This window comes from Rutidosis leptorrhynchoides, chromosome 4, assembly GCF_046630445.1.
Source record: "Rutidosis leptorrhynchoides isolate AG116_Rl617_1_P2 chromosome 4, CSIRO_AGI_Rlap_v1, whole genome shotgun sequence".
NCBI lineage: Eukaryota > Viridiplantae > Streptophyta > Magnoliopsida > Asterales > Asteraceae > Rutidosis > Rutidosis leptorrhynchoides.
Genome location: NC_092336.1, coordinates 2,559,365 through 2,571,609, shown reverse-complemented (window position 1 = coordinate 2,571,609; position 12,245 = coordinate 2,559,365). Strand labels below are relative to the sequence as shown.

General features: G+C 29.0%; 2 protein-coding genes across 2 annotated transcripts; both read right to left on the bottom strand.

The window, feature by feature from the left end:
- Positions 1-436: 436 nt before the first annotated feature.
- LOC139843802 (RING-H2 finger protein ATL3-like) lies at positions 437-1,730 on the bottom strand. Its single transcript, XM_071833956.1, is given in 2 exon segments — positions 437-790; positions 792-1,730. Coding segments are annotated over 2 exon segments (918 nt in total). The 5' UTR covers positions 1,598-1,730; the 3' UTR covers positions 437-678.
- Positions 1,731-3,447: 1,717 nt separating this feature from the next.
- On the bottom strand, positions 3,448-4,023 carry LOC139839383 (uncharacterized). The gene has a single exon (XM_071829448.1). It carries the CDS (start codon positions 4,021-4,023, stop codon positions 3,448-3,450), a length of 576 nt encoding a protein of 191 aa, XP_071685549.1.
- Between the last annotated feature and the right edge of the window lie 8,222 nt (positions 4,024-12,245).

Sequence of the window (12,245 nt, the reverse complement as noted above, 5' to 3'; positions counted from 1 at the left end):
ATAGTTTTTCCAATTTTATTAAATAGTTTGTACCAATCGTTGATGTACTTCTCACTTTATTGATTGAGCATTTGGATCTTTTCTCTCGACAAGACGAAAAGTAAAACAAAAAATGATGAATAATTACTTTCACGTTTATTACAAATCAATCACATAACTATTTTTTATCATTCCTTGACAAAATGAAAAAAAAAAATGATAAATAATTACTTTCTCAATAATTAGCTATGTAATTAATGTTAATCAAGGGTGAAGAACCGGCGCAAAGCCAGATCGCCCAACTAGTTTAAGACTATGTTATACTTGTACAGTTATACATGCAAGTTCCACTTTCAATAACACAATCGTAGCTATGATATGCTCAATATATAATAGATACGGAGTAATAGATAATGAAATCCGAAAATTTTTATTTACCAACAATCAGTTGCTTCTGCAACAGAGTTTGACTTGACTCTGAACAACTACAACAGAGAAGCTTGAACTAACTACAACTACCCCCATTATACATAAATAAACAAACAAATAAATAAAGAAACAATATAAAGAAAGATACTCCGTATATAGTACACTGTTGTTGCTTCTATTCCATTCCCATATATACAAAATGGACGATGAGATGAAATGAAAAAATAAACAAAATATGAGGTGTTAATTGATGAGCAACAACATTAATATTTAATTATTAATGTTATTGGGTGATGGGCTAAAAGGATAAAACCTCCTTCTACTGCTGCTTACAATTCTTCTTAATGATGTCAATCGGAGTCGATGTCTGCAGGGCATCTTGATCACCATTGTCAACTAAATGTTGGTTTGCAATTGGTATATCTATTACTAAATCTGGCTTCATTCTGTCATTATTCGTCTGTGATGATGATGATGATGATGATGATGATGATGATGATGATGATGATGATGATGAAGTGCAACATCTTGGTTCAGAAGAAATAGAATGGTGGTGAATATTATTATTATTGTTAGGTTCTAGTTCTCCCAGTTGAGATGTCAAAGTGGTAACTACTTCTGTTTCATCACCCCAAAACAAAACATTTGTTGGGAATGAATCCCCATCGCTCGATTGTTGTTGTTGTTGTTGTTGGTGGTGGTTTAGCAGTAAAGTGTCAACAGAAACTTGGGTTTGTTCAGAAACAGGGTTTCTACAGATGGGACAAGTTGAATGCGAATGAAACCACATATCAATGCATTCCGCATGAAACACATGATTGCATTTCGGTAATATTCGAATCTTTTCTCCATCCACAAACTCAAATAAACAAACAGAGCAATCCAACCCATCTTTCGGGTCTTTCGATTCAAATTGTAAGATGGGTATGGTTTTAAGGAAGGCAGTGTCGAGGCCACGACGGAGGACGGTTACACCAGCAGCCGAATGTTGGTCTTGACGAACAAATCGGTTATTATTGTTATTATCTAGTGATGATTGTTGACGACGGTGCCATAACCACCTTGCGTATATGTGGAAACAGAAAATGAGGACGAGGACGATAAACAAAGCAATGATGGTAGCGATCAACACTTTACCTGTCATCTCCATCACACCATGATCATCCTCCAATTTCTGACTGCTACTCATATTAGCTTCTTTATTATATGTATATTTGAATTGTTGATGATTGATTATATTTATGTAATAAGAAAGATTCGCCTTTTTTAGAGTTCAAAATGAGATGCAATAGAATTTTGGGTTTTAAGGGAAAATTGTAGAATATATGGGAAAAAGTAGCGGCTGGTTGCCAAACATGAATACCAATATAACAAGAAGAAGAATAAGAGGAAGAATTATTCAAACTTGTTTTCTTTGGCCATCACTTTAATTTGACCATTCATAGTCATTGACTAATTCAGCTTTCTGGATTCACGGCTAGTAGCACAATCTCAAGTTTTTAATGATTGCGATTTTTATATTGGGTAATGATATTTCACTTTAGATCCACACTATGCATTACTTAATAAGTTGTACATTAAAAATTGTTAATGTATATATTTGATGAATTTATCCAAAATAATATTGCATCTATCAATTTTCTCTTATATCGTACATCTCTCATCATTTTATGATTTTATCACCTTTGTTTTCCAGCTTAAAAACGAAATTTATATAAAACAAGAGACTTCAATAAAATTGAAGCTCCAAACAAACGATGATTTTATCACTTTGTTTATTGTTTCTAACTATATTAATGCTCATGAAAAAGGTTGACTAAAATCGGTTATTTTCAGCTGCATCATTGTTCACAACTCTTTTTATAGATGCATACATGACGTCATGAATATATATTTTTTTTGTTAACGTAAACACGTCGTCATAAATAACTTCTTTTTTTGAAAAGCAAATAAGACTTTCATTAATAATGATAAAAATTTACATGGTAAGCCTATATTTTAACTATATAAGGAAGTAGGGATGGCAAAAAAACTCGTACTCGATGGGAAAACCCGAAACCCGATATTTTTGGGCCGGGTTCGGGCCAGGTAAATGGGTCTAGGGTCGGGTATGGGGATAGTTTTTAATTTATTGCGGGTTCGGGTTCGGGTTCGGGGATGGTTTTAGACACAAACCCGATAACCCGCCTCGTATACTCGAAAAAAGACCCGAGTCCATATATCCAGCCCGTATACCCGATTACTCGGTCCGTTTACCCGATTACTCGGTCCGTTTACCCTATTACTCGGCCCGTATACCCGAAAAAAGACTCGAATAACCGTTGGATAACTCATTTATCTAATAGTTCTTAAGTAAATGGGGACCCGAATACCCGTGGAGAAACCCGATTACCCGCTGTTAGTAACTAAATGGGGACCCGACGAGTTCGGGTTTGGGAGGGTTTTTCCTAATCGGTTTCGGGTCTAGAATTACCAAAATCCGGCCCAAACCCGACCCGATGTCATCCCTACAAGGAAGAGGAATACTTTATTGATACAAGTTTCCAACTACACGCCAATTGTGGAAATTAAGCTCCCGGAATGAACTTGAAATAGACAAGTTGGGAAGAGTAAGAGAAAGCAGTGCCGAAACAAACGCCTACAGAGCTTTCTTTAAAGCACCCATTTAATCACAAGGAACATAACAACCAAAAATTGAAATGCATAGTAGCATAAACTACTCAATAATTGGAAAAGCACTATAAATTAGAACCATTAGTTTCGCCCCCTCTCGAGTCGGGTTCAAATTCCGCCACTGATCGCGAGAAGTATCCATAAATCGTGCTAACCAATCCCGGAACGTTGTTGGGATGAAGCCGCATATGATTATAGATTTATTAGCCATTGATGTCACTCGAGGGATGTCTTTTTACAATGTTTAGATATCTAACTAAAGCTTTGGGTTTGAATAATGTTAAGGATTGCGGCGGGATGTTATTCGTTTTTGTTAAAGATCTCGAAGTTCCTATGTTTCCATATAGTATACCATTTAGTAGCTTGTCAAATAATGGAACCTAGTGCATTGGTTGAGAAAGTGAGATTGGTTGAGATAGCATCTTCCATATTGGTGACTGGAATTTGATGAAGGTTCCACCAATGTAAGACAAGCATCCATACTTGTGACGAGGCAGGACAATGAATAAGTACGTGCTCAACAGTTTCAACATGAGAGTTACAAAGAGGATATATAATTGAATCTAGATCGATACCACGCTTATCGAGTTCGACTCTAGTTGAGATTCTACCTTGTTTTACTCTCCAAATAAATATGTTAATTTTTTTAGGAATACTTTTGATGCAAACTGTTTCTTCATTAGAGGCAAAGGAGCTGAGTTTCAGGTTGTCTAAAATGGCGGTGAGGGACCTCGTGGTGAAGATGTCAGTTGGATCAAGTGTCCGCATCCATGTATATGGCCTGTCAAACAACATACAAGAAGAAATTGAGTTAGCAAGTTCGGTTAAATCGTTTAAAGTGTGTCCTCTAAGTGGATGTAACCAATTCCATGTTCCGGAGAGTGATAAATTTTGAATATTGATCAGTTCAGCAACTCTTGCATTCTTCTCAGATTCTAGCATGAAAAGTTTATAATATGTGTCACACAACCGTTCGGAACCGCACCAGATGTCGAGCTAGAATAACGTATTTGTTCCATTTCCAATCTTTTTTGTAATCGAATTTGTGAAGCTAGTACCAACACCGTCTGCAATTCTGTCTACTTTCATAATTTTGTTCCATATAGTTCGGGCCAGGGATGTTCACGCATGTGAGATTAGCATCTAAACTGCCCCCGACCCGTAAATACTAGTGATGATTTTGAACCAAAAAGCATTTTTTTCATGTTTAAATTGTGACAACCAGGAAATTTTCGACCAAATTTAAACTTTAATCTTTATATGATTCCGACACGATAAGCAAAGTTTGTAATGTTGAGTCTCGAAAATTTTGGAACTATGTTCATACATTCAATTACCCTTTTGACTATGCTCGACGATTCACGAACGAATATGTAAATGGATATGAATATATATATATATATATATATATATATATATATATATATATATATATATATATATATATATATATATATATATATATATATATATATATATATATATATATATATATATATATATATATATGTATATATATATTATAACTTGAAAATATTAACAAATTATTAAATGTATAATATTTTAGATTAAACGTATTTGTCTCAATATATGCTTAATATATTCATCTACGGAATTAGAAGATAATTACAACGATTGGATTAGCAGATATTTCAACAATTATAAATCCCGTAAGTATTGTGATAAGTCTTTGTTGAGAGGTCCACCTTGATTTAAGAAATCTTTCCTTTTTAACTGTATTTGATATATAAATAACTTGCAACGTGTATAGAAAAAGTATTTATATATATTGTATATATATATATAATAAGGTTCGAAATTATTTTTGTAAACAATAGTAACACCCATTTATTGTTCCGTTTGATAAATAAATATTATATACAAATTTATATTTTTCTAAATGAAAATATATATTTTACAATGTGATAATGTATAGAATTGAATTAGATATAAAAGGTTTTGATATTATTAAATATATTTTAATAAACAACGAGGAGTTGATTTATAGAAGCAAATGACCAAATACTAAAATGTATAAGTTATACTTTGAGTAATATAGTTTATTGATAATTTAAGATTATATTTTGAAAAAGGTACGAATCACGAAATGTAAAGTACAAGTTTTCTAAGCATACAAAAATGCATTCGAGAAACCGGAACTGAGACATTAGTCGAGCGTAAGTGTACGAGTCATCGGACCAAAAATTAAAAGTCAACTATGCACGTGAATATAATATAATATATAATTAATTAATATAAATTATATATTATATATATATATATATATATATATATATATATATATATATATATATATATATATATATATATATATATTATAAAAATATGTCGACAAACAAAACAACAACAAAATTGTGAGCTGGATTTTGGGGCCATGCGATCGCATGAGAAATAGGCATAAAACCCATGCGATCGCATGGCAGTCAGGATTCAGAAACATTCTATTATTATTATACACCCATATTCTATTTCTTACTCCCTCTGTTATATAATAATAATAATAATAATTATTATTATTATTATTATTATTATTATTATTATTATTATTAGTATTATTATTATTATTATTATTATTATTATTAAGATTAGTATTATTATTAATATTATTATTAGTAGTATTCGTATTATTATTTATACATAAAATACTACGACGGAGTCATGAGCGAATTATTTCAAAACAAGCTTTTAGAACAGGATAGAGCTAAGGAAATTATGGGTTATAGCTATGGAGGTTATGGGTATAATTCGGGAGTATTTATCGTAAGTCAAACTTGTGTTTATCATCTCCGTTGCGTCTACGTACTTTTCTGCAACATTGAATCACAATATTGATACGTAAGCATTTATATCTTATCTTTTATATATTAATAGTGTACCCATGTCTAGTGCTCGAGTATATATGTTTATGCATGCTTGTATGCTTTAATTTTGTCGTTAGATAGTTTATGATGAATCACGAATTTGATACATATGTTATTGATAAAAGGTATATAATATGCATGTCGTTGGAAAGGTGTCGAAAAATTAATAACTTTTCATTTAGAAATCGTATGTTTTCGAGGAACGAATTAAAAGTTATGGTCAACTGAATTATAATTAACATTAATTGAAATTGATTTTGAATCTGCAATTGATATTTAAACAACTTGTCTATGAGCTTGGTAAAGTGGATTTTTAATCGAGTAAATGAATTGCTATATAAGGTACGTTTGGTTTTGTTGACCAATTGTCAAAGTTGACTGTCTTATCATGTTTTAAAGCTTTATAAACACTATAATCTGATTTTATAAGTATTAGAAAACTATGAGAAATAATAAAATATGTTCGATTGCCATGATAATTCAAATATAATATAGCTCCTGAAATAAATAATATTTTGAGTTTGATAAACTATAAATTAGTTCAATTATCAAGACTTATATTATGTTAATAAACATGTAAAGATTTAAAGATCATATTGGGTCAGGTTGACTTTTGAAATGACTTTTGTTAACTTTCACATGTCGGTCTCGAGCATTAGGATTATGATACACTATGACCTGACCTAGCTTGTTAGACATGTATTGACCAACATATGTTCTCTAGGTTGAGATCTAAGGTTATTTTGCATTTCGAGTTTCGGTCACATTTCGGTGAATGACCTTATGTGCTGCTAAGGTGAGTTTCATTTGCTCCCTTTTTAATTGCTTTTGCAATCTATATTTTTGGTCTGAGAATACATGCACTTTATTTTAAAAGCAATGGACACAAGTACATACTTAATTCTACACTGAGTTTGAATCGAAAATCCCTTAGCTTTGGTAACTAGTAACTGCCAGTTATAAGAACTGGTGGGCGCGAGTAGTTTTATATGGATCCATAGGGCTTAACATCCCCGTCTGTTCCAGGTATAGAAACCCTAGCCTGAACTAAAGAACAGACGTATGCTATTTGAGTTTAGTACACGTTGGATTGCGTGTATAGTACATGTTGGTTGCATGTATGTTAAAACAGGGGTACTTATTATAACGTTAAAGTTTAGTTACTAGGGTGCTCAATCTTGTAGAATATTTTGATAAACGTTTCTGGATGAAACAACTGAAATATTGTGATCCACCTTTGTATACAGATTATGCGCAACATTAAAACTATGAACTCGCCAACCTTTATGTTGACACTTTTAAGCATGTTTATTCTCAGGTTCCTAGAAGTCTTCCGCTGTTTGCTTACATGTGATACAAGCTATGTGCATGGAGTCATACATGCTTTATTCGAGAAAATGTTGCATTCACAAAATCATCACCATGTATTTTATTTTGAATGCATTATCAACGGATGTAGTAATGTAAACTATTAATTACTGTGATTGTCAATATGTAGAAATCATCAAACGTCAAAAACCTTGGAATTTGATATTCAATTAAGGTGTGCCTTTTCAAAAGAATGCAATGTTTACAAAATGTATCATGTAGAGGTTAGTACCCCACTGTGAAATCGATGAATGATGTATTCGTCCAAAGGGATTTGGAAGGATCATCACAGCTGGTATCAGAGCTTGAGGTCATAGGGAACCAGATTTTACATTAGTGTGTTTAACTAGTAATTGTTAGGATGCATTAGTGAGTCTGGACTATGATCGTATCTGTTTTTACCGAGTTTTGCTTATCATTTCATGTCAGAAATTACATGCTTATAATTCTTAAGTCTAGACACGTTTTGTAGTGACCTGAACTTTTCCATAATTATATATATTAAATTATATTTAATATTAACATGATTAAATGTTTCCAACATGTTAAGCAATCAAACTTATTAAGACTTGATTATTTGTTATGAGTTTCATGTAGACAATTGACCACCCAAGTTGACCGGCGATTCACGAACGTTAAAACTTGTAAAAATGACATGATGTTATATATATGGATATATATATGGTTAACATGATATTATGTTATGTAAGAATCTCACTAGGTATATTAACAATATGTGATATACATAAAAATGAGAATATTGAATTATGAAACTCGAAACGATATATATAACGATTATTGTTATAACAACGTCTTACTAAATACATATGTATCATATTAAGATATTGTTACACTATATTTAACATGATAAAATGATAATTATATATATCATTAAGTATATTAACAATGAACTACATATGTAAAACAAGACTACTAACTTAAGAATTTCGAAACAATATATATACGTAATGATTATTGTTGTAATAGTATTTTAACATATATATATGATGTTAAGATATATTTATACACCATGTTATTATGATAACATAACAATTTAACATCTTATTTAATTATTATAACAATGGATTAGTTACATTTAACAAGATCGTTAACTTAAAGGTTTCAAAACAACACTTTCATGTAACGACTAACGGTGACTTAACGACTAAGTTAAAATGTATATACATGTAGTGTATTAATATGTATTAGTACACTTTTGAAAGACTTCAAGACACATATCAAAGTACTTCTACTTAACAAAAATGCTTACAATTACATCCTCATTCATTTTCATCAACAATTCTACTCGTATGCACCCGTATTCGTACTCGTACAATACACAGCTTCTAGATGTATATACTATTGGTATATACACTTCAATGATCAGCTCCTTAGCAGCCCATGTGAGTCATTAAACATGTGGGAACCATCATTTGGCAACTAGCATGAAATATCTCACAAAATTACAAAAAATATTATAAATCATTCATGAATTATTTACATGAAAACAAACTTACACATCCTTTATATCTAATCCATATACCAACGACCAAAAACACCTACAAACACTTTCATTCTTCAATTTTCTTCATCTAATTTATCTCTCTCAAGTTCTATCTTCAAGTTCTAAGTGTTCTTCATATATTCTAAAAGTTCTAGTTTCATAAAACCAAGAACACTTTCAAGTTTGCAAGATTACTTCCAAGCTTTCTAATCCATTCCAAGTAATCATCCAAGATCAAGAAACCTTTGTTACTTAGAGTAGGTTATCTCTCTAATTCAAGGTAATACTCATATTCAAACTTTGATTCAATTTCTATTGTGACGACCCGGAAATTTCCGAACATATTTAAACTTAATCTTTATATGATTTCAACACGATAAGCAAAGTCTGTTTAGGTTGAGTTTTAAAACTGTGAACTATTTTCATGGATTCATTTGACCTTTGACTGTTTCCAACGATTCACGAACCTATAAAAGTAAATAGAAATGTGCATGTAAGTAACTATACACATACATAATTAGACATTGTAAAATAAATATAGTAAATTGATATGTGATTTAGTTATTAAGAAAAATAAATTAAAATAACTAAAACTTATTATTAATTGATTTTGAACATAATTTGTCAATGATTAACAAAGTATAAATTGTATAATGTTATACTTTGAACTTAAATTGTTTTGATAGATATAACTGATACATCTATCTAAGTAATGAGTCTGGATATGTAAAAACATAATTATATATAGTAATTTAAATATACATATAATATATAAACATAATTATTACTATATGTATATTGATAAAACATATAAATATTAATTAAATGTTATTAGATAAGTATAAATAATAAATAATTAATAATAAGTAATGTTAATTTAATAAATATAAATACAAGTTAAAATATAGTTATAAATATTATTATTATTATTATTATTACTTTCATAAATAGTAATATTAGTATATGTATTATGATTATTATTAATCCAATATAATATATAGATACATAAAATTGTAATAATTCATTCTATGTAAATAATTACGTGTTAATGTTAAATTATTATGTTAATATTATCAGTATTATTGTTATCATTATTATTAATATTATTATTATTATTATTATTATTATTATTATTATTATTATTATTATTATATCAAATTAAATACAAGAGTAATAAGATATAGGTAGATAACCTCACATGTATTTGATCTACTTTTCAACCTCACTTATTTAGTTTATTTATCCTTCTTTGTTCCCTTCTGTACTCTCGTGGTTCTCTGTCTCCAGCTAATCCAATAAATTGAATTTTGTCTAACTGCTACAATCAATCGTTCATCATCAACATCATATACACACTGCTACAATCAATCGCTTATATTTTTATTTTTATTTTTTATTTTTTTCCCTTTATCCCTGCTCGTATAAAGCTTTATTTGGCCAAAATTCAAAAATGAATCAATTAACAAAATCTAAGAGTGCAGATGTATTAGGAATCGTATATTGGAACTATCTGTAAGTTTTCAACCCTTAATTCATCCGTATGTTCATGAATTTGGAAGTCAAAGTTAGATTGAAAAAGGTCAACTGATTCGTTCTTTACAAAATTCGAGTTCTAGTTAATGATTTTGGATCAATTGATGATTCCAACGTATTATAATGTTAATTTAAAAGATAGTTCATGAAGAAATCAGGGTCTTAAACTGTCTTAATTTCGTAATCAAAAATTAAAATAATTTTTTTTCTTCGATGAACACAGCAAGAACTATTATACCTTCTGTTTTGATTTAATTTCATTTTTACTTCGTGTCTGTTAATTCAAAAAAAAAAAAAAAACGATATCAGTATTATTTGTTTCATTTCCATGTTAAACCAAATATGAAATTCGATGTAGATTAAATTGGTCTTTATTTGAAAATCATGATTTGAGTTCTTATTATTTTTATTTTTTTTTCTTTCCTTCGAAGATGCTGTGATTTTATTTATTTTTATTATATTTTTTTTCTCTCTATCAATCTTTTTAAATCATAGAAGTTTGTATCTGTGTCAAGTGAAAACAAAAATTCGAAATCTTAAGGATACAGTTTTGGTTTGATTGTAAAATGGGGTCTGTCGATTTGTTTGGATTGGAGAAGAAGAGTAAAACAGAAATAGATTAAATGAATTTAGATTACAAAATAAATCAGAAAAGCAGGTTTGGTTGAATGGTTAAGTGTGTTTTCTGGTGAACGTGAGGTCCTGGGTTCGAACCCAGGCTACTGCATGTATTCTTTTTAAAAGCTGTCTTGTGAGCGTGGGCTTGTGTAATGGGTTGTTAAAAGGTTTGATACTTGGGCTGCACATGAGAGTTGGGCTGCAAATATAGTTGGGCTGAAGAAAATAGGTTAAATATATATAAACCTCAATGTAAATAAGAAAGGACGAGTCAGATAAATGGTTATGGGAGGTGACGGGTTACCGAGAGGTCGAGGGTTCGAGTCTTGGCAGTGACGTTCTATTCTTTTTTTGAAGCCTAATTCGTATAAGGTAGTAATTTTGTTATTTTAATTTTATTTTTAATGTTATTATTATTAGTATTATTATTATTAATAATTATTGTTATTATGATAAGATTTGTTAGTACAAACAATAATAGAAATGATTATATTATCATTAATCAAATTAATAGTAATATCATTATTGTTATTATTAGTATTATCATTTAATATTATAATTATTATTAATGTTATTAAGTCAAGTATTAGTTATCAGTTATTATTATTAAGATTAAGATTATTATTATTATTATTATTATTATTATTATTATTATTATTATTATTATTATTATTATTATTATTATTATTATTTTTATTATTATTATTATTTTTATTAAGACGAATGCATGTATCATTTTATGATTATTAGTGTTATTATTATTACTAGTATCATAATTATTATTAGTATTACCATCATACTCACAATCAGTATTATCATTAACGTTAATATCATTAGTAGTAAAATTATTATAATTATTATTATTATTATCAGTATTAGTATTATTAGCAATACCATCATTACTAAAAGTAACATTATTTTCAAACCTATCGTTTTTGTTAAAACTAATAGAATCATTAAAAGTAACATTCTTACTATCATTATTATTATTAAACTTATTATCATTATTATCATTCTTATAAAATTATTATTTGGTTATCACTAAAATTATCAATACTATCATAAAAAGATACTTTTATATAAAAATACATTATGTTATACTTTTATTACTAAAAATATATTAGCTAAGCTATATCAAGTAATATATAAATGTATACTAAATCTTAATATATAGTTTTATTATTAATAATAGGTAATAGTTATATAAAACATATAAAACTAAATATATTAAATTTATCTAAATAACATATAATATAACA

Coding starts and splice junctions, on each gene's coding strand:
- LOC139839383 (XM_071829448.1), bottom strand. CDS start 4,023: ATGCTAGAATCTGAGAAGAATGCAAGAGTTGCTGAACTGATCAATATT.